This window comes from Cynocephalus volans, chromosome 2 (assembly GCF_027409185.1).
Source record: "Cynocephalus volans isolate mCynVol1 chromosome 2, mCynVol1.pri, whole genome shotgun sequence".
Lineage (NCBI taxonomy): Eukaryota > Metazoa > Chordata > Mammalia > Dermoptera > Cynocephalidae > Cynocephalus > Cynocephalus volans.
Genome location: NC_084461.1, coordinates 166696941 through 166721006, shown reverse-complemented (window position 1 = coordinate 166721006; position 24066 = coordinate 166696941). Strand labels below are relative to the sequence as shown.

General features: G+C 34.6%; 1 protein-coding gene across 8 annotated transcripts in view; it reads left to right on the top strand.

The window, feature by feature from the left end:
* The window catches only part of HMBOX1 (homeobox containing 1), a 196970-nt gene that overhangs the window by 90713 nt on the left and 82191 nt on the right, over positions 1-24066 (top strand). For all 8 annotated transcript variants that reach the window (XM_063088037.1, XM_063088034.1, XM_063088036.1 and 5 more), the window contains exons 2-3: positions 13840-13919; positions 21547-22023. In XM_063088037.1, the coding sequence (XP_062944107.1) occupies positions 13897-13919; positions 21547-22023 (500 nt within the window). In that variant the 5' untranslated portion in view covers positions 13840-13896. The remainder of the gene's footprint in view (positions 1-13839; positions 13920-21546; positions 22024-24066) is intronic.

Genomic DNA, 24066 nt, shown 5'->3' with positions numbered 1-24066 from the left:
AATTTACATAATCAAAAGTTCTTTTCAGAAACCGTCACAAAATAAAAGATATATGCAGGTCTGTGCACACATTATTTCTTTATTTTTGTAAGAATTCACAGGAAACTTAATAGTATTTATTTTGGGGTAGAAGGACTGAGAGCTAAGGGGAGAGGATATTCACTTTTCTTTTTATTCTGTTGTAGTTTCATGATTGCGGGGGCGTGGGGGGAGGGTGGCAGCTGGCCAGTATGGAGATCTGAACCCTTGACCTTGATGTCATCAGCACCATACTCTACCAACTGAGCTAACCGGCCAGCCCTGATCTTTTTTTTTTTTTAAATCTCCATGTATTATGTTTATTGATCCATATATTTATGATATGTATTCATTTTTTAAAAATGTGCATATAGTAAAGAAGTAGGTTCACTTGCTCATCTGTAAATTGAAAGTACTAATAGTATCTTATTTATGGGATTGTGACGATTTTGTACTTCTGTATTATAACACATTTTTTGTTTTATTTTTAATAGATATTTTACATGAATAAAACTGGTTTCTACATGAAGGGCTAAAAGAGAAGTAAAAGAGGCTCTGTAGGGCCAGCCCGAGGCTCACTTGGGAGAATGTGGTACTGATAACACCAAGGCCATGGGTTCAGATCCCTATATAGGGATGGCTGGTTAGCTCACTTGGGAGAGCGTGGTGCTGACAACACCAAGTCAAGGGTTAAGATCCCCTTTAAAAAAAAAAAAAGAGAGAGAGAGGCTCTGTTTTTTTTTTTTTTTTAATTTTATTTTGTCGATATACATTGTAGCTGATTAATGCTCCCCCTCACCAAAACCTCCCTCCCTTCTCCCTCCCCCCCTCCCCCCCAACAATGTCCTTTCTGTTTGCTTGTTGTATCAACTTCAAATAATTGTGGTTGTTATATCTTCTTCCCCCCCCCCGGTTTGTGTGTGTATGTGTGTATGTGTGTGTGTGAATTTATATATTAATTTTTAGCTCCCACCAATAAGTGAGAACATGTGGTATTTCTCTTTCTGTGCCTGACTTGTTTCACTTAATATAATTCTCTCAAGGTCCATCCATGTTGTTGCAAATGGCAGTATTTCATTCGTTTTTATAGCTGAGTAGTATTCCATTGTGTAGATGTACCACATTTTCCGTATCCACTCATCTGATGATGGGCATTTGGGCTGGTTCCAACTCTTGGCTATTGTAAAGAGTGCTGCGATGAACATTGGGGAACAGGTATACCTTCGACTTGATGATTTCCATTCCTCTGGGTATATTCCCAACAGTGGGATGGCTGGGTCGTATGGTAGATCTATTTGCAATTGTTTAAGGAACCTCCATACCATTTTCCATAGAGGCTGCACCATTTTGCAGTCCCACCAACAATGTATGAGAGTTCCTTTTTCTCCGCAGCCTCACCAGCATTTATCGTTCATAGTCTTTTGGATTTTAGCCATCCTAACTGGGGTTAGATGGTATCTCAATGTGGTTTTGATTTGCATTTCCCGGATGCTGAGTGATGTTGAGCATTTTTTCATATGTCTGTTGGCCATTTGGATATCTTCCTTAGAGAAATGCCTACTTAGCTCTTTTGCCCATTTTTTAATTGGGTTGCTTGTTTTCTTCTTGTAAAGTTGTTTGAGTTCCTTATATATTCTGGATATTAATCCTTTGTCAGATGTATATTTTGCAAATATTTTCTCCCACTCTGTTGGTTGTCTTTTAACTCTTTTAATTGTTTCTTTTGCTGTGCAGAAGCTTTTTAGTTTGATATAATCCCATTTGTTTATTTTTCCTTTGGTTGCCCGTGCTTTTGGGGTCGTATTCATGAAGTCTGTGCCCAGTCCTATTTCCTGAAGTGTTTCCCCTATGTTTTCTTTAAGAAGTTTTATTGTTTCAGGGTGTATATTTAAATCCTTAATCCATTTTGAGTTGATTTTAGTATACGGTGAGAGGTATGGATCTAGTTTCATTCTCCTGCATATCGATATCCAGTTATCCCAGCACCACTTGCTGAAGAGGCAATCCCTTCCCCAGTGAATAGGCTTGGTGCCTTTGTCAAAGATCAGATGGCAGTAAGTGTGAGGGTTGATTTCTGGATTCTCTATTCTATTCCATTGGTCAGTGTGTCTGTTTTTATGCCAGTACCATACTGTTTTGGTTATTATAGCTTTGTAGTATAGCTTAAAGTCAGGTAGTGTTATGCCTCCAGCTTTATTTTTTTTGCTGAGCATTGCTTTGGCTATTCGTGGTCTTTTATTGTTCCATATAAATGTCTGAATAGTTTTTTCCATTTCTGAGAAAAATGTCTTTGGAATTTTGATGGGGATTGCATTGAATTTGTATATCACTTTGGGTAGTATGGACATTTTCACTATGTTGATTCTTCCAATCCAAGAGCACGGAATATCTTTCCATCTTCTTGTATCCTCTCTAATTTCTCTCAGCAGTGGTTTGTAGTTCTCATTATAGAGATTTTTCACCTCCTTGGTTAACTCAATTCCTAAGTATTTTATTTTTTTGGTGGCTATTGTAAATGGGCAGGCTTTCTTGATTTCTCCTTCTGCATGTTCACTATTGGAGAAAAGAAATGCTACTGATTTTTGTGTGTTGATTTTGTATCCTGCTACTGTGCTGAAATCATTTATCAATTCCAACAGTTTTTTTGTAGAGGTTTTAGGCTGTTCGATATATAGGATCATGTCATCTGCAAACAGGGACAGTTTGACTTCATCTTTTCCAATCTGGATGCCCTTTATTTCCTTCTCTTCTCTGATTGCTCTGGCTAGTACTTCCAACACTATGTTGAATAGGAGTGGTGAGAGTGGGCATCCTTGTCTAGTGCCTGTTCTTAAAGGAAAAGCTTTCAGCTTTTCCCCATTCAGGATGATATTGGCAGTGGGTTTGGCATATATGGCTTTAATTATGTTGAGATACTTTCCCTCTATACCTAACTTATAGAGGGTCTTTGTCATGAATGAGTGCTGAACTTTATCAAATGCTTTTTCAGCATCTATAGAGATGATCATATGGTCCTTGTGTTTGAGTTTATTAATATGGTGTATCACATTTATTGATTTGCGTATGTTGAACCAACCTTGCATCCCTGGGATGAATCCCACTTGATCGTGATGAATAATTTTTCGTATGTGTTGCTGTATTCTGTTTGCTAGTATTTTAGTGAGGATTTTTGCATCTATATTCATCAAGGATATCGGCCTGTAGTTTTCTTTTTTGGTTATATCTTTACCTGGTTTTGGTATCAGGATGATGTTTGCTTCATAGAATGAGTTTGGGAGATTTGCGTCCGTTTCAATCTTTTGGAATAGTTTGTAAAGAATCGGTGTCAATTCCTCTTTGAATGTTTGGTAAAATTCTGCTGTGAATCCATCTGGTCCTGGGCTTTTCTTTGTTGGGAGCCTTCTGATAACAGCTTCAATCTCCTTTATTGTTATTGGTCTGTTCAAATTTTCTACGTCTTCACGGTTCAATTTTGGGAGCTTGTGTGTGTCCAGAAATTTATCCATTTCCTCCAGATTTTCAAATTTGTTGGCGTATAGTTGTTTATAGTAGTCTCGCATGATTCCTTGTATTTCAGATGAATCAGTTGTAATATCGCCTTTTTCATTTCTAATTTTTGTTATTTGAGTCTTCTCTCTTCTTTTTTTTGTTAGCCATGCTAATGGTTTGTCAATTTTATTTATCTTTTCAAAAAACCAACTTTTTGATTCGTTGATCTTTTGAATTGTTTTTTGGTTTTCAATTTCATTCAGTTCTGCTCTGATCTTAATGATTTCTTTCCGTCTGCTAACTTTAGGATTGGATTGTTCTTGTTTTTCTAGTTCTTTAAGGTGAAGTGTTAGGTTGTTCACTTGCCATCTTTCCATTCTTCTGAAGTGAGCATTTAATGCAATAAATTTTCCCCTCAATACTGCTTTTGCAGTATCCCACAGGTTTTGGTATGATGTATCATTGTTTTCATTAGTTTCAATAAACTTTTTGATTTCCTGCTTGATTTCTTCTTGGACCCATATGTCATTAAGTAGAATGCTGTTTAATTTCCATGTGTTTGTATAGTTTCCAGAGTTTTGTTTGTTATTAATTTCTAGTTTTAATCCATTGTGGTCTGAGAAGATACATGGGATAATTCCAATTTTTTTGAATTTATTGAGACTTGATTTGTGACCTAATATGTGATCTATCTTGGAGAATGATCCATGTGCTGATGAGAAGAATGAATATTCTGAGGTTGTTGGGTGGAATGTTCTGTAGATATCTGCCAATTCCAATTGGTCTAGAGTCTTGTTTAGATCTTGTGTTTCTCTACTGATTCTTTGCCTAGATGATCTGTCTAATATTGACAGTGGAGTGTTCAGGTCCCCTGCTATTATGGTATTAGTGTCTATTTCCTTCTTTAGGTCTAATAGAGTTTGTTTTATAAATCTGGCTGCTCCAACATTGGGTGCGTACATATTTATGATTGTTATGTCTTCTTGATGGATCAGTCCTTTTATCATTAAGTAGTGTCCCTCATTGTCTCTTTTTATGGTTTTTAGTTTAAAGTCTATTTTGTCAGATATAAGAATAGCCACTCCAGCTCGTTTTTCTTTTCTGTTTGCATGGTAAATCTTTTTCCATCCTTTCACTCTTAGTCTGTGTGAATCTTTATGGGTGAGGTGGGTCTCTTGTAGGCAGCATATAGTTGGGTCCTGCTTTTTGATCCAGTCAGCCAGTCTGTGTCTTTTAATTGGGGAATTTAAGCCTTTAACATTAAGAGTTGTTATTGAAAGGTGTTGATTTATTCTTAGCATTTTATTGGTTGTTTGGTTGTCTTAGGTGTCTTTTGTTCCTTGCTTTCTGATTTACTGTTTGGTTTCTTTGTTTGTTGGTTCCTTAGGTTGTAGATAGTGTTTTTGTTAGCTTGTTTTCTCTTCATGAATGCCATTTTTATTGTACTAGCGGGTTTAGATTTTTCTTAGGTTTTTATGGCAGTGGTAGTTATTTTTCAGGAACCAAACCCAGTACTCCCTTGAGGATTTCTTGTAAGGGTGGTCTTGAGAGAGAGAGGCTCTGTAATGGCTGCGTCAGACTTTGGAGAATTCTTTTTGGTATCCAAATCTGGGCTTAAGGGTCTTACTCTTTGCAGAGTCCCTGTTACCTCTCCTACTGATAGCTTGCTGTCTATGCACAGCTAAGTTAACTCTTCTACCCTCTCTTATGCTTTGCTTTCTTCCTAAAGCCTTACACTCTTTTTTAAACATTTCTTTCTTCCTTGTTTTAAATATGCTGCCCTTTCCATGTTTACCATTATTGAGATCAAACAGATATATGCCGAGGTATACAATATAAATTCAATTGTAAATCACCACTGGCCTCCTGGATTCACAATTTAGCATTTCCCAAAGGAGGGAGTATAAATTGGTGCCTCTTTGGGAGGCAGTTTGACAAAATCTATCATAATTTAAAATGTACATACTCTGTCACAGCAGTTCCTCTGCTAGGAATTTATCCTGAAGATATAGTTACACATGTACAAGGTGTATGAAGAAGGACAGGTGTACAGAACATGAGTGGTGCCTGGGTGGAGAGAAGGAGCTGGAAGTTGGAGCTGCCTTACCTTTCATTACTCCTCTCAAAGTTCGCTTTTTCCTTTACCTAATACAGTTACTACTTTTTATATTAATGATAAAACCTAGGGTGAAAAGACCCTTCTTACCACCTATGGGAAACACAGTATCTACAGGTTCTTATTCCTAATGGATTTCCTTGATTACATTTTTCTTTAAAGGTTGACAGTGCTGATAGTAAGCTTCTTCATTGCCCACCTGATTTGACCTGATGTAATATTTTGACAATTCTGACTAATCCTTTGGTAACGAAGAGTGCATTTCCTTTTTTTTTTTTTTTTTTTTTTTGGCACCTGTCTGGCAGGGGCATCAGAACCTGTGACCTTGGTGTTATAAGGCTGCACTGTAACTAAGCTACCTGGCCAGCCCTGAGAGTCCATTTCTGATGCTAGGAATTTTTGTAATTTTTTTTGTATATCTATGTATCTGTTGCATATACACAAGTACTCGTATATGTAACTTTATGTAAATGTGCCCGTATACTTTTTTAAGTGTAGTCTTGTTTTTTCTTTACTCCCGCATTAAAAAAAAAAATTTCCTTTATTCCTAGGCTCCCCAAGCCATTTACATATCCTTCCTGACCCATATTCCACACACACACATCCATCCTTCATCCCAGCTCCATCACCTGTTGACCACCTGGTTTTTCTCCCATGCTCATATATATAGATGTATGTGTGTATGTAGATATACGCACTAGTATGGACATACACATTTTAGGGATTTTATTTTTTTGGTTGTAGTTCTTTTTTTTAAACGCAATCATATTTTACTCTATTTTTACTGCATTTTGCTTTTCTTAATCAACACTGCATTATACAAATCCCATAAAGTCACCTGATAAACTATATTCTTTTTTTTCCAAATGCTTTATTTTTAAAAATTATTCTTTTTAATGATTGCATTGTATTAATTGACCAAAATCTGTTACAATTTATTCAGTCATTTCTGTATTCATTGAAACAACTCTTTGTAGAGATAAGAAATTGGAAAATAGGTGACAATAAACATTTTTGTACATATTTCCTTGTGTACAATTTTATTTCTGTAGGATAGATTCCTGGGAGTAGATTTGTTAAGTTAAAGGTATAAGTACTTTAAATTTTAATATATTGCCAGACTTTTTTCCAAAAGGATGTCATAATTCACATTTAGACCAACGAAATATGAAAGTATCCTTTTGAAGAGATATCAATCTTTTAAATTTCTGCCTAAGTGATATCCCATTATTAAACTAATTGTTATTTCCCTGATATTTAGTATGAGAATGTTTTTATAAACTTGGTAACTTGAATCTGTTCTTTCTCTACATGTAAAATAATTTTTCCAATTTAATTGCTTAGTTTGTTTTTTTTCATTGTAGGAAACTTTTAACTTTTTACGTTTATCTTGTAAAGTTTCTGGTCTTTGTTAAGAAGGTCTAGAAGACTTGTCATCTTCTAAGTTTTGTTGTAGACTGAGTTGCTGTGATTTCACTTTTACATTTGTCTTTATTTTACCTGGAGTTTATTTTTTATATTTAATGTAAGATAAAGATCTAATAATTTTTTTTTGCTAGATGATAACCAGTTTTGTAGTTATCATTTAAAAAAATATTTATCCTTCCTGCTGAATTAAAATGTAACCTTTGACTTGTACATTTTCTCCTATGTGCTGGAATCTATATTTAAGTTCTTTATTCTGCAGATCCCCCTACAGGGCAGTTGTGAAAAAAAATAAGTTCTTTATTCTGTCTCACTCATCTGTCTGTCTGTTCCTATGCCAGTGCCGTATTGATTTGATTACAGTGACTTTTGAATATGTTATGATAATCTGGTCAGAGAAATCCACTTTTGGTTTTCTTCTTTTGCATAATTTTCTTAGTGGTTCTTAAACTTTATGCTTGATAATTTTTAAGATCCTTGTTTTTAAATTAAAGAACTTTTAGGCTTCTTTATCAACACAGTTATTCATAAATACTAGGAGAAAGTTACCACTGGGAATGAAATATTTTTCCCTTTTTTTTCCCTAGGTGTTTTGTGCTATACTAGTGCAAACTTTAATTTTAAATGTATTATACCATACCTCTCCATAATAATTTTTTTATTAATTCAGGTTTCTTTTATTAGAATTGCTTGAATTTCTAGATATTCTGTCAGACCATAAGCAAAAAGATATTTTTCTCTTTCATTCCTGTATTTATACGAGTTAATTCTTTGCTGTGTCTTGTTACATTTGCTGTAAGCTTCAAGTTAGTGTTGACTTGTGAAGGGTTTAGTGGGCTTCTCATTCTAATTCCTTATTTTATTCATTGGACCTGTGAATGGGTAATAACATTTATATGGTTGAAATAGTTAAAGTTTCCTGTAAATAGTCTCCTTCCCACCTTTATCCTTGATCTGTCCAGTTCCCAGCCCTGCACTCTAAGTAACCACTGTTGTTGTATCTCAAATGTGGATTATTTTATACATGTAGAAGCAAATTCTTGGTGTGTGTGCACACAGTCTTAATTGTATTTGAAATAGTTTTAGTGTTTTGCTATGTAGAATAGTGTTTGCTCTTGGTTTTTTTTCCAAAAAATAATTTTTTTTCTATTCCTCTTTTCCACAGTTTTTATTTAAAATGGCTGCTAAATTTTACCAAATGCCTTTTTAGCATTTATTGATATAGTCATATGATTTTCCACCTTAAATTTGTTGATAAACTGGATTATGTTGTTTCCTAAATATGAACCACTCTTGCATTTCTGCATTAAATTATAGTAGTATTTTGTTATTCATATGTGATTTTTTTACTTAGAATTTTTACACTTATTTTTAAGTAAAATTTGTTTATGGTATGTTATGTTTTGTGCACTGTCTATATTAGATTTGGTATTGAATTATTCTGATTTCCTAAAATGAACTGGAACATTTTCTGTATTTTTTTGTGGTTGAATACTGTATTAAGTTTATTTGAAGATTAAGTCTCTGCTGACAATCCAACTGATCATAAGACCTTTTCCTAGTTTTTTTTGTTTTTATTTTTGGAGGCTGATGAGTGCAGGGATTAGACTCCTCAGACTCCTTGACCTAGATGTGATAATACTGTGACTGAGATAACCAATCAGCTCCAGGCCTTCTTCTATAGTAGATTTTTAATTACCTTTACCTTAAGGTACATGGTTGGACCAAAGAAATCATTTCTGCTTTGGTCAATTTTGATGTTTTCTTTTTTACTGAGAAATCATTCTTCTCTTTTAGGTTTTCAAATGAATCATCATGAAGTTTCATTTGTATTTTCTTAGGTTTTTTCCCCTAAAAAGAAACCTAAGAAATGGTTGTATTATGGTTGTATTTCTCTTTTCATTCTAAATCTTGTCAGTTTTCATTCTCTCTTTTTTTCTTCTTCTTTTATTTCTCTCTGGGTGATTATTTATAGTCATTCAAAGAGCCAACATTTAGATTTATTTGTGCTTTCTGTAACTTTTTAATTGTCTATTAGTTTTAAATATCACCTCTTAGTTTCTTCTGAGTTTATTTTTATGTACTTGCCTTTTCTGGTTTCTATGGTATTATGTTGGGTTTTTAAAAAAATTTTTTTCTTTTTTTTGTCTTTTAAAAATATTAAGTCTTTAAGGCCATAAATTTACCTCTGAATACAAATTTTGCTGGGTCACCTAGATTTTAATTATGAAGAATGATTTTTTTTTTTTTTTTTTTGTCAGAGCTTACTGTGTATGTTATCATTTCCCTTTGGCTTCCTCTTTGATCCAAAGGTTATCTAGGATTATCTTATACTTAATAGGTAGTTTATGGTATTTTTGTACATTTTTCTAAAGTTTTTGCATTATGTATCTCTGAAATTAATTAAGGCTTTTATTATGGCCAAGTTTATGATCAATTATGGTAATGGACACAGAAAAAAAATCTATTCTTTGTTAGAGGGTTACAAGGTGTCTTTTTAATCTTTAAAATTATGTTTATTGATAATGTAATTAAATTTCTATATATTTTTTCTACAACTATATTTGTCCATTCTAAAAGGTATATTGAAATAACTCATTATATTTGTATTTTTAAAAATAGTGGCTTTTTTGCTTTATTATGTGTCATATTATTTGGCGTATATGAATTTATAATTTTTGGGGCGGAGGGAGCGGCTCGCTGGTATGAGGATCTGAACCTTTAACCTTGGTATTATTTAGCAGTACACTCTAACCAAGTGAGCAAACTGGCTAGCCTACTGAGTTTATAACTATTATATCTTGATTATAAACTGTATATTTTATAGTTATATAATTTTTCTCTTTATCCTGCTTAGTACTTTTGACCTTAAAATTATACCTTAATTGATACATGTTTTTCTGCAATTTCTTGAAAACAAAATACTGTTTTCCCCCCAAAGATGCTCATTTTTCTCTCAGTGTTTCCTTGACCTGAATAAGATGAAACCTTTAGAGTTTTGTCTTTTGTGTGTTTTTTGCTGGCTGGCCGGTACAGGGATCAAACCCTGGATCTTGGTGTTGTCAGCACCACACTCTAATCAATTGCGGAGCTAACCGGCCAGCCTTAGAGTGCTTCATGTTGTGGCTCTCTTCGTTTTTCTGCTTGTCCTCTTCTTCCCAGTGAGGACTTGGGAGTACTTTTACTTCCGCCTACCTCCATCTTGCCTGCCTGCAGCTCTTATACTTTGAACACATCTTATATTGAAATTGATTAAAATTATTTAATGATGTAGTTGTTCTGTTTTGAGTCCTTTATCATTAAAGAAACATATTGCTAGACATTCTGTTATCTAAATGTATATTATGTAATATAAACTGAAAGTTTCATTGCTTATAATGGTACTCTTTCTCTTAATCTTTGCTGTTACCAAGTCTGGGTTATTTTTTATTTTTTAGTTTGAACTATTTCTCAATTATTTTTCTCACTTGGGGGTACCTGAGAAAATATGCTTCCTGAATTCTTGCATATTTGCAATTTTTTTTCACATACCAAAATGTAAGCTTTGTTGGTATATAAAACTGTTCTCTCAGTCATCTATGAATGACATTCAGCTTTTCTCTTTAGGGACAACAAATGAGAAGTCCAATCATGGGCCAATTCATTTTCTTTTATAGGTTACTTGTTTTTTATGGCTGGGTGCTTAAACATGATCCAGCATCTGTAAACTTTTATCCCTAGTGCCTTTTAATATAGATATTTTTGTTATAATGCTGTACTTTTTTTATTGTGGTGAAATACATATAACATAAATTTTACCATTTTTAAATGGACAGTTCAGTGGCATTAAATACATACACATGGTTGTACAACCATCATTACCTTCCGTTTCCAGAATGTTTTCATCTTCCCAAACTGACACTCCTTACCATTAAACAGTAATTTCTTATTACCTGTTACCCCTTTTAACCACAATTCTACTTTCTTGTCTCTGTGAATTTGACTATTCTAGGTACCTCATAGGAGGGCTCTTCAAAAATTTCATAGAAAGATTTGTATTATCTTTTTTTTTTGGTGGAGGGAGGTGCAGCTGGCTGGTATGGGAATCTGAACTTTTGACCTTTGTGTTATAACTCCATGCTCTAACCAATATATTATCTTTTAATTCCCCTTTTCCATGAACTTTTTGAAGTACTCTTGCATACGTAGAATCATACAGTACTTGACCTTTTGTGACTGGCTTGTTTCACTTAACATAATGTCTTCAAGATTCATCTGTATTACTGTGTTGGAATTTTTAACTCTGAATAATACTCTGTTGTATGTATATACCACATTTTGTTTATCCATTCATCTGCCAATAGACATTTCTATTATTTCCACCTTTTGGCTATTGTGAATAATGCTGCTATGAACAAGACTGTACACATACCCATTCAAGTCCCTGATTTCATTTCTTTTGGGTACTGATTCAGTACAGAAGTGGACTTGCTGGATCATGTGGTAATTCTGTATTTAATTTTTTGAGGAACTGCCATACGGTTTTTCATTGTGGCCATACCATTTTGCATTCCTATCAGCAACACACAAGGGTTCCATGTTCTGCACATCCTTATTACCTTGTTATTTTCTGTTTTTTTTCTTTTTTTAGCTAATAACCGTTCTAATGGATGTGATGTTAATATACATGTTATTTAGTTCTTAAACTCTTTTTAAAAATAATTTTTTTTTTTAATTTGTTAATTTTTTGTCTCCTGTGCCAGGAGAGCTTTGTGATATTGAGAGTAGAGAATTCATAGCATCTTGCTTGCTTTGTCTTCTGTTCTTGGAATATTTTATTTTTATAGAATATTTTTAAGTCTATTTATACCTGAAATGTAAATAACATAATTCAGTGTCTTGGAGTTACACAAGTTTGTATCAGTGACTTAATCTCAGTTTCCTCATCTGTGAAATGAGGGTATTTGATCATTACTTCCTAGATTCTCTGATTCAGTTGTAACATGGACTTCATGCCTGTAGAATAAAGGTTAGGATACCCTGCCAAACATCTGTTGGCCCTCCGTAGATTGTAGAAGTCTTCCCTTTCTAGCTTCTCTGCTGATCATAAATACAATGTTAAAGGCCAGCAATGCAGGTCTATGTATTCCCTAAGATACTTTATAACTTCCTTTAACTGTTCCCTTTCCCTGCTGTTTTTTCTACACTGATTCTCACCTCCCTCTGTACCTTGGTTTGGTGGAAGTCTTGTTTTAATCTTCAGGTAACAGCTTAGATCTCATTCTAAGAAGTCTTCCCAGTTCTCTTTAATCTAAATTAATTTCTAAATGTTATACTTATAAACCTTACATTTTTAGTCTTAATTACATTGTGCTTTTTATGAGAGAATGGCCTGTGTTAATTTTTGTTACACACATGCCCCCCCCCCCCCCCCCCCCAGTTTATTAAGCTTCTATGTTGCTGGGACCATATCTTACTCATATTTGGACCATGTGTCTATGCCAGGGCAAGTAGGTACTTAGAGTATTTTATCTGAATTTGAGCAGAGAGTGAAAAATGTGTTTCGACCAATAATCATTTCTGTGGCTTGGTGTTGCTATTTTGCCGAGGAAATGCATTCAGCAACATTTTTAGTAGATTTTCTGAGTACTTTATATCTTCTTTTTTAGGACAGGTATTTTTTAAGTCAGCAAGGAAATTAACTACAACAGGAACTTCATTAATGGTACAATTTAGGATATTCAAATGTGAATGTTTCTAACTTTACCCTGTACATTTTGCATATATCATTAGGTCACTGTTGGATACTTTGGTCTTGCTGAATATAGTTCAGTGCTGAATGTGCATTTTAAAGTGAGAGTTTTTGACATGAACATTTTAAACTTTTTTCTAATTTATAATCTTAATTTAGAGTTAATGGAAATAGTTGCTTCTATATATTATGGTTTGAAACTGCTAATAAATTCAGTTTTCATGATCTTCAGTTCCTAAACTGTGAAGAATAGATTTCATTTTTTGTGAAGATGTATGTCTGAATTGAAAGGGGTCAAAGTGTCTGAATGGTAAATAAAGCAGTAGAATGCAAATGACAAGACAGAAGTACTAGACATACTCTATTATTAATTAAGTGTTCAGTAATCTAAATGCAATGTGAGTATTCATCTCTTCTTTGATTTGGTAGTAGTAACCCCTACCACTTGATAGTTTGTGAAGTACTAAATCTTCCCCACCCCCATTAAAAAAATGTTTTTTTTAACTTCTTTAGTAGCTCTTGGGACTACTTATGTTTATCCCTGTTTTATAGATGCAGAAATTGAGACTTAGAGAAATAAAGTCACTCAAGATTATTCTAGCAGTAAAATAAGTAATATACTTGGAACTAGACCCCAGAATTTACTCCATAGTTAAGATGTTTAGCTACCATCTTGCAGGGGTGTGTTTTTTGTTTATGGAATTCTATATAAGTACACCAATGTTATTATCAAAAAGTTATCCTGAATGTTACTGCAGTGTAAAGATTCCATTGCACATTTAAATTTGTTTCTTTGGGTGGTTCCTGAAAACAGATTAAACATCAAGGGTATGATTTTCATTACTTTTTCCAAGTGAGTTATTTGGAAAGGTGTCAATGACATTTTTATATATTTTAAAAATTTTGCTTTAAACAAGTGTTTCATTTCAAAATTTCAAAATAATTTTTAAAAACATGATTAGTTAATGTTAACTCTTAATATACTTAAGTTATAATTAAAATTTTTATTCAACACCTGATTAACGTAAATATATGTCCATTTTCTATCTTTATTTTACAGAATGGTAAATAGTGCTCATCATCTCTGGAAATCATATTGATCCGCCTCATGTAAAGTATGCTCAGTTCCTTTCCAGTGGTGTAAGTATCTAGTCCTTTTCAATTTTTACCTTCTCAGTCTTTTTAAAGTTAAGAAATCATTATGATTATGATCCGAGTTTGACTACAGACATTTGTAGAATAGAAAGAATCAAATCGTATACCTATTTGACATCAAGGTGAACAAGTGTCATAATCATGTGGTGAGGAATGAATTTTCAGATCTATCCACCTTTTCTCTTTACCATTTCTATTTTCAACTTTGGATTTTGACATTAATTTCAGTTGAACATAAAATTACTCTACTTATTTTTAACTGCTTAATGACTTAGAAGCTTGTGAGGTAGATGGGTAACCATGCCAGAGAGCTAGTGTTAGATTCCTTGTGACAAGCAGAATATTGGAAGCGTGTTACCTTAATGCTGCCTTTTGTGTACAAACTCCTAGCACCTTGGCCATATCCCTTTACCTACTGGGGATGATAATGTAGTTAGGCCTATTAGCTAATGTAGTTGCTAGACCTTCTTTGGAGTCAGGCAAAAAGTACAAATTGAGATGGTGGTATTATGTTGAGAGTGTTTTTGTACTGGGATATGAACTGTAACCACCAGTTCATATTAAATAGGCCTCTGAATAAAAGTATTCCCGGAATTTCAGATATTAGAGAAGATGAAGTATCTATTAGTTCATTAAGTGCATCTCTAGAGTCTAATGCAGAGTGCCTTTAGCATAAGTATTTTCTAAAATTTGGTGGAGTCTACATTTCACTTAAATTCTTCCGTTTTGGTTGACAGTTCTATAATTCAATAAGTAGACATTAAGACAGGTTTTTCTTATTATTTAGGTTTTTCATTAAGATTTTTTTCCTTCTCTCATTGATTCTATGGTATAGTGAAAAGTTTCTGGAATAGGTGCAGAAGATGTGAACTGAAGCCTGAGTAGCTGTGTCCTTGGGAATGTACTTCATCTTTGTGGGCCTTAATCCCCACCCCCCACCTTTTTTAAAACCATTTATTTACGAATGGTTCTTCTCAGTAGCCAACAGAATGTCAGCATCATGAGGCCAGGCATTTTTGCCTGATTTGTTCTTTGTTGCATCTTCTGTGCCTCGAACAGGGTCTGACACATAGTTGACACTAAATAAATGTTAATTGAATGAATGACTTTCATCTAAATGGTCTCTAGTTCTTTGATATACTAACTTATATCTCACTCTATAAACATGTTTTTACTTGGATTTGTTGCTATGGTGGAAATAAGGAGATGATCAAAGTGTAATTTCACAAATCACACAGTTTATTACCATAAGAAGAGAATTTTTTCTTAAATACACAGTGCTTAAAGAGGGGAAGAATAATGGAAACAAACCTCACAGGGAATACACTTGATTAGGTACATTAACCACATAGTGAGTGAGTTCCAAAATTATTAAAGTCTAGTTGCTCAGTTAGGATGGAAGTAGGCCTCTGTGGAAAGTCAAATCTAATTAATGATTGAGGTGTACGTGTATATGAGTGGTGGCTTGACCCCGCAAGGACACTTATGGTCCCTCAATGTTAGAGGGTTGTGCCAGTGTTGGCTGCGGAGACTTCAAAGATCTGAGGCCTGTGGCAGCCCATGCTCTTGGTCTTCAGAGGAGGAACTGACAGAAAATGCCCACCAGCAGCCTGTGCTCTCAAGGTGTCTTTCAGACCCTTGAGTTAATATGTATTTTGAAGTCCAGTAGTTAAGGTCAGTAAGTCACATATATGGGATCTGATGAGGTGGACATTCTTGAGGGCAGCGAGAGCTCACTCCAAGTTCTCACATATGGGGTTCTGATAAGACATCACACTCTGGAAGGGAAGAGGGAATACACTCCAAGTTCTTATCACAGCAAAACGTAACATCATGTAGCAAACTGTGTAAGCATTTAGAATCATTTCAAAGCTGTGGAAAAGATTTTTTTTCCCCAAACGTGCATAAAGTGACTACAATAAAAAACCTGTCTTAATCAGTGGTAATTTTTAAAATATTAAAGTGGAACTGAGACATTGGAATATAATCCTACTTTTTACAAAGTCCTTTTTTATGAAAAGAACATTTTTGTACCATTAGCTACAGTCATAGCCACTGTTCTTGTGCTTTAGTTAGTTCTCCTATTGGTTTGAATTATAGAACCATTTTGACTATACTATCAAGCTCAATCCTCAGTAAAACTTCATTTCTTATTCTCACTTCTTGTCATTTTCTAATTTTAATTAAGACTGTCACTCTTTTGATGGTAGTAATAACTGAGAAAGAGGGCAATGTGCCATAAATAGTAAGAAGGGCCTGAGTACATCTTTAGTTGATGAGTATAATGATTGCCTCTAGAATGTGTTAAATCATAAGGCAGTACATACCACATATGCAAAACAAAACTAACTTATTTTGCCTAGTCACTCTAGGTGAAACGATAAAAACAGCAGATTCAAGCTGAAGAAAAAGCTTTGTTATCCAGTAAAATCTTATTAACTATTGATGCTTTATGAGTGAAGTAGTAAATGTCCGTTTTGCCCATGTGATTTCAAGGTTAGTTATTTGTGAATTCTTTAACCTTCTTTGCTCTACATGTTTGTGGAATTTAGTTTACAAAAATATGTTCTAGACCATGCCTTTTTCAAAAAGGGTTTAGGTACACATTCAAGCAGTGATAAAATTTATTGTGAGATACGTGTCTTCTTACAGTCTCATGGCATGGTCTTAGAACATCAGTTTATGAACTGAGCTATAATTCCTGAATATAATTGTTCTTTTATGCTTTAAACATTGTCTGTGTTATTGCAGTGTCAAAATTCTTCTCACATCATTTTCAATTATTATTGGTCTGAGTCTGCATTCAGATTAGTAATTTAAAGTGAAAGATGTTCTTTATCCTGTGAACAATCCTTGTTCATAAGAAAATTAATTCAGTTCTTACATGTTATCTTTTTCTGTTAAAAAAGAATTGCTGGTTTCGTGGACTTAGATGACCTTTGTAGGTCATTTACTCCCATAATTTTGTGATTATGTGCTTAAACTAGGTAGATTATGAGAAATAAAATTTGGAAATGCCAGGATGTATGACTTTATGTTAATGCACATTGGAATAGTATTCTTAATATCCAAGACAGTTTCCAATCTCAGCATTTTCTCAGTAAAATATTGTATCTTCATTGTCACGTGCACAGTTCGGTCTTGCTCGTTGTGCCCTTATCATTGTACTCCATAGTCATCATACATTCCATTCTAGCAGTTGTGGATCTTTTTGCTTTAGGTTTTATCTTTGCATTTAGGGCTTCTTTTGGTGTAAGGCAGAAATCTAATTTAAACCAGGTGAGGCATAAAGGGAAATTCATTCACATAACAAAACAGCAAGAGGAGCAGGGATGTATCAAGGCCTCAAGAACACTGGAACAAAGGATGTGAACATTGCAGACCCTTCTCCGCTGCTCTGCATTTGTTGGTATGTTCTCCCAAACTTTAGCTTCTTCCACATGGTGATGAATTTTTCAGATGTACATTTTTCTGCAACTGAGCACAGTTATAGTGACTGTCCACCTTCCCCCTAGTTTAACAAGAAAATTTTGAGGAGACTAAGGCTTGGCTTCCTTGTGTGTCCACCCTGTTGACCAGAAGGTGGAGTGTTCTGAGTGGCAGCCCCAAGAACATGTCCTTGAAAGCAAGAGGCACTCTAGGCAGGCAAAAATAACAAGTGTCTACTGCTTCTCCTTTCACAACTTTTGAAATGAAAGTGGTTTCTAATAATCAGTGAATCTGAAATGGCATGAAATATTACATTGTTTCAGATACTGTGAAATCTTTAGTTCTGACAGTTCTAATTCAAGCATTAGGATGGATTCTTTTCAGTAATAAGTGAAATTTATATAACTTACCTTTTTATGGAAATATACAGAGTGCTCCATATGGGGAGAGGTTTGAAAAATTATGTACAGGTTACTATCTCCTCTGATACGAACAGGATAGGAAACATCATGATTGGTTGTTTTTTTTTTTTTTTTCGTCCATTTGTTTTATTATAAACAGTTCCTGAAGTCTCAAATATAAAGTAAGATCAGTTTATGAAATATTTGATAGCATAAGTACTGAAGATAGCAACAGACAGGTCTACTTCATTTTCAAGGGAAAAAAATGATATATACAAACCTGAATTTACCAAGCCAATAAAATAAGGGGTAAATTATTTGAATTAATAAAGGAATTTGGCTGCTTTTATTTTTTTAATTAATTTATTTTTTGTGGTGGCTGGCCAGTATGGGGATCTGAACCCCTGACCTTGATGTTATAACACTGTGCTCTAACCACCTGAGCTGACTGCCCAGCCCTTGGCCACTCCTTTTAAAAAGAACTTCATAGAATTAATATATTGCTAAGCATTTGACAGAGCAGACAGAGGGCTGAGGATTAAAACAGAAACTGGTTAGTTAGAGAATAGCCTTATAACACCAACGTCACAGGTTTGGATCCCTATACTGGCCAGCCCTCCCCACCCCCCACAAAAAAGCAGAAATTAAAGTGTTAAGAGTCTCGTATAAACTGTTAGGAAAACGTTCACATGGTTTTTTCCCCCTCCTCACCACTAGACTACCAGGGACACAGCTTTTTGAAGAAACTTTCCATTTAAGCATGATGCACTGCTGAAGTGCACAAACCGGTAGTTTCCAGCTTGATGAGTTTCCAGAGTGAGTGCCTCTGTGTACTAGGCATTCATTCAAGGCATGTGACCAGCCCTGCATAACACTTTGTCACAGACCACTTGTGTAGAGCAAGGTGTACAGATCTTTTGAAATTGCTCAGGAGAAAAAGTAAGTCACTCTTGAGAAGTGTTCTATTCTCTCCCAACCAGGTAATGATATATTATGGGGAGCAGGGGAAGCTAACAAGAGCATTAGTAGAATACAGCTGTAATAACCAAACCATTCAGAATAGCTAATGCTTGGTAACAACCCAAGTGTCAATCAGTAGAATAGTTAAACAAACCTGTGGTCTGTCTAGTCTTGTAGTGAAATACTACTCAGCAATAAAAAGGAGCACACTGCTGATAACGTGCAACATCATAGATGAATCTCAAAAACTTCATGCTCAGTGAGAAAAGCTTTACACAAAAGAATAGAGAGGCGGCTGGTTAGCTCAGTTGGTTAGAGCATGGTGCCAATACCATCAAGGTACTTCTCAAAACTATCAGAATGGTAAACATAAGATTTGTATACTTTCTTTTACCTCAAAAGGAAAAAAGTCCTGAACAAATACTCAGCTCTACTTAATGATATGTATACTGAAGTATTCACGGGGAAGCGGACAGGTTTTGAAATGCATCAAAAAATGATGAATTGAGTGAGGGAAGGATGGACAAGGAAACGGATAGATGTGTGTAATGCAAGTGTGGTTAAAAGATAATGGTGGTGCGAAAACAAACAAACAAAAGGTGAATGGTGGGCTGGCCCGTTAGCTCACTTGGGAGAACATGGTTCTGGTAACACCAAGGTCATGGGTTCAGGTCCCCTTACCGGCCAGCCACAAAAAAAAAAAAGAAAGAAAGAAAGAAAAGGAAAGAAAAGAAAAAAAAAAAGTGGTAAAATCTAGGTGGTTAATATATGTGTGTTCACTATAAATTTATTTAAACTTCTCTGTCTTTAAAATTTCTTATTATAAAATGTTAGGGAGAAGGAACCTAGGCAATCAAGAAAGAATATAATAGTAATGAAAACAGGTCTTCCTTTTATGATGGATAACTTATCATGAATGAGTATTGAAAGAAAATAGACTGTAATGAGTATAGGTTTAGCACAGGTATTGTGGCTCACGTGCACAAATAGCCTGCAACACGTTAGTTTAGGTCTGCAGAATGTGTGTTTGTTTTGTTTTATTTTTAATGAGCCTGTTTGTAAAACTAGAGAGATTTCACACAAAAATTCTAGATTTCTGCCTGCTTGTTTTTAAAAGGATGTGAAAGACTGGAATATATAGAGCATCCAAAGGTAGGTACAGATTTATATAGAAATTCTGTATATGCTAAAGGTGGCACTTCAGATCAGAGGAGAAGAGATATATTATTCAGTAAAGCATATTGGACAAACTAGCCATCCATTTGGGACGAAATAAAGCCCAAATCCTTTCACATGCCTTAAGTAAATATACATTCTAGATGGAACAAAGATTTTAAGTGTAAAACACTGTCACTAGGACCCAAAGTCCATCAATAATTAGAATGGTTTTATATAAATGGCTTTAACTGGAGACTTAAAGGAGAACAACAGCCTTTGTCCCGAGTCATATGATTCCAATAAGTCCTACAGTATATTGGAAAGCAGAATAATGTATGCTTTTGGAGTCAGTAAGATCTAGGCTTAAATCTTTTTTCTACTTCTTACTCAGACTTTTTGCAAGATACAAAACTATTCTAAGCCTTAGTTTCCTCAACAATCAATCAATTCATCAATATAAAATGAAGTAAAGGGTAAAATAAACGATATCTACCACAGAGAGTTGCTGTGAGGATTAGATGAGATTACGTTATATGAAACCTGCCTAGAAGTGAATGTTCAATAAATTTTTATCTTAGAGGGATGGATGAAGAAACAGTGAGACTTAGGAGGACTGGTCCAGAGCAGATGTTCACCCATGAAGGATGAGAAAGTTCCTCAACATGTGTTTCAATCAGCAGACACTTGTTGAGGGCCTACTGTGTACCATGCATCGTGTGGGCACCGGAACAATAAAAATTAATATAGAAGAGATTACCACTTTAAAAAATCTTGAACAGGAAGGCCAGGTTTTATAAGAAAGGAATTCAAGTAGTGAGAATTTTTATGATACTTGACAACTCTCTTAAACTTAATATTGTTATTCACTCTAAGAAAACATTTTCTGCTGTGTTACAATACCTTGTACTAGTTAAAGGAAACTTGTAGGAATAATATCCTTAAAAAACTGAATAGTTCTTTTTGGGTACAACCATGAAAGGTCCATTCCTCAGTTAAGTACTAAGAGAGAATGCATTTCAGCGATGAAAAAGTCATGAAATCGCTAAGTAGTGGATTAAGTGGTGCTTGATAAGTTAAGTGTATGTCCCTCATTTTTCCTCTGAAATGCTTTTGCTGGTTATTAGTATTTTCTTGGGCTTAGCTTAGCAAGTCATTTTTTTTCACAGAATGAAGTTATAGAGTTCCTAGGTCAGTTTTACTGATATATGGTAAAGTCAGATAATACAAACCATTTTTTCAGCAATTTCCCACTGATAGTCAATATAAAATAATACATTTGAGATGGAAAAAACACTGTGCGTTATCACATAGCCTGGGCTTAATGCACTGTATGTCCCCAATCTGTTGTTTTGGTATTATTGACATACCTAAAATTTTGGTTCCTATATTTACCAAAATTGAGGAAAATGTAGATTGTATGCCATATGAAATTGGGTTTTATATTACACCTGATATTCATCTGCTAATAAACTCAGTATCTGTACCAATCAATTTGCCATGGCAAAAACATTCTGGCATGGGATATGTCTTATTATTTTCAGTAAAGAAGTTGATACAGAAATATTTCATCTTCTGCTGAGCATTCTCTATAAAGGTATGTTCTTTGATAGATATTGTCAATAAAGAGAGTTTTTTTTTTATGTGTGTGTTTGTTTGTTTTTTAGTTTGCTGGAAACCATGTCTCACTATACCGATGAACCCAGATTCACCATAGAGCAGATAGATCTGCTTCAGCGCCTTCGGCGTACTGGAATGACTAAACATGAAATTCTTCATGCCTTGGAAACTTTGGACCGTCTTGATCAAGAGCATAGTGACAAGTTTGGAAGAAGGTCCAGCTATGGAGGAAGTTCCTATGGGAACAGTACCAACAATGTTCCGGCATCTTCCTCTACAGCTACAGCTTCCACACAGACCCAGCATTCGGGAATGTCCCCATCACCTAGCAACAGTTATGATACCTCCCCACAGCCTTGCACTACCAATCAAAATGGGAGGGAGAACACTGAGCGATTGTCCACGTCCAATGGAAAGATGTCACCAACTCGCTACCATGCCAACAGCATGGGTCAGAGGTCATATAGTTTTGAAGCCTCAGAAGAGGACATAGATGTAGATGATAAAGTGGAGGAATTAATGAGGTTAGTTACTTTGCTTATTTAGAGTCCCCAAACATGTCTGTGTTCTTAGATTGTTTTTAAGTAATAAGCTGTATTTCAGCTGCTTACCTATAAGAACTGTGATTTCCCCCTCCCTCCTTTGGAGATGAAAGAAAAAAGTTTCCAATTTTATGTTTTTAATTTAAATTTTCTCTACTTCAGCTCTTTCTCTTTACTACTTGATAAACCTTTTCCATTCTCTCTGTTTATCAAAGGTTAGCCTTCTCTTTATGGCTCTAACAGGTAACTTCTGACTGAAAGACACATTCTAATTCTTAAATCCATTATAATTATTTTTTCTTAGGGATAAGATAATTTTATCAGGATACAGAATATGTATACTCTTAATTTTTTCCCTCCAACCTTCTAATAACAAAATAATTTTTAGCACCTTTTACATAAAAAGGGTTTTTAAAGAAGAAAATAGGTATGGTTTCTGCGCCTAAGAAGTTACAGTTCTAATTTTAGTAATAGATGCTACACACACATGCACACACACACACACGCACAGGCGTGCACACACACACACACATTATCTATCACAAGATAAGTGTAAGCACTTAGAGTTTTAAACAGTGAGAAAAGACATCAACTTTCAACAGAGGTGACTAGGAAAGACTTCACACCGGACCTGGGACACTTTGAAGGTGTTGAAGTTGATGTTTTCCATTCTTGTGTCTCCGGGATCTGGAACTTTTCCTAGCATGTGGTAAGGGATTAATGTGTTAAGTGAATGGGTGAGTTTGACCTGAACCTTAAAGGATAGTCTCTGTTTTGACATATAGGAACTTTATATACAGTTAAAGGAATAGTGAAAGGTAGAAAAGGCAAGGCATGTCTTCATTCTGAGGAAGATTACAGATGGTCTAGACTATGGTAATAAACATACTAGATTAGGAGACAGTTCCGGTTTTGAGAGGCTTTGAGTTCCATACTAAATAGTTTGCGTTTACTTTGACTGGAATTAAGGAAGTGTTTTTGTTTTTGTTTTTTCTTTTTGGTGGCCGGCCAGTACAGGAAATTAAGGAGTTGTTATGGGACTTTAGGAACACAGATGATATTTTAGTAGATGTTCACTGCTGTAGAAGGGAGAGAGCCTGCAGATAAATTAGTTATAGTAAATAATGAAAAAAGCTGTAGCAGGAATTTGTTAGAAATAAAAATAAAACCTATAATTATGAGTTACAAATCTTCCTAAAGATTTTAAAACTTCAAGGTAAAATAATGGTAATTTAACATTGCTACATGGAAGATCCATCCTATAATACCACAATGGTGAAATATCCTTTAAACAAATAAACTGAATTTATTTTTAGGGTAGAACTGCATTCTATGGGAATCTGGGCTAAATGGACTATTGTATCTAGATTCCAGTGTAATACCTGTAATGAATAGTTTTGTACAGCAGCCACAATTCACTGTTAATAAGCTTTTAAAGCCTAAAAATGTAAGAGATCAGTTTGGCTTTTAATTCATTTTCATTTGTTGAAGCAGGTGGCCAAAGTTCACATGTTGCTTTTGAATTTAACATGTATGTCATTGTAAAGATTAAAAGGGAGAACAATCTGGGCAAATAAAAGTTACTTCACTCACTGAAATATAACAGTATTAGCTTTTAATTATCCTGAGTAGAGAGGTTATCAATAATTTGTTAGGATGCTATCCTGTTTCTTTTTGTTGTTGTTGCTGTTCATCAGTTTTAACAGTTTATTCCCAAATGTGTATTAGACTAACAACAAGTATTGGAAAACTTTCTTTTTAACAAAAGGCTCTAGAAGATTGGCCAGTTTAATAGGGGTCGAACAACTTGACTTTTAACTCATAGGCTGGCATGTTTTAATTCAACTATATCTCAAAATAAGCTGAAAAACTGTTTAGGAGTGACTAAGATTTGTAGTTAAATCCCACAATTACACACATTCAAGTTTAACCATTAACTATGTACAGGTTCATATGTTGTTATCAGTATTAAATTTACATACTGCCACTTGTCACATAATTAGGGCACTTTATCTTCTTCCCTTT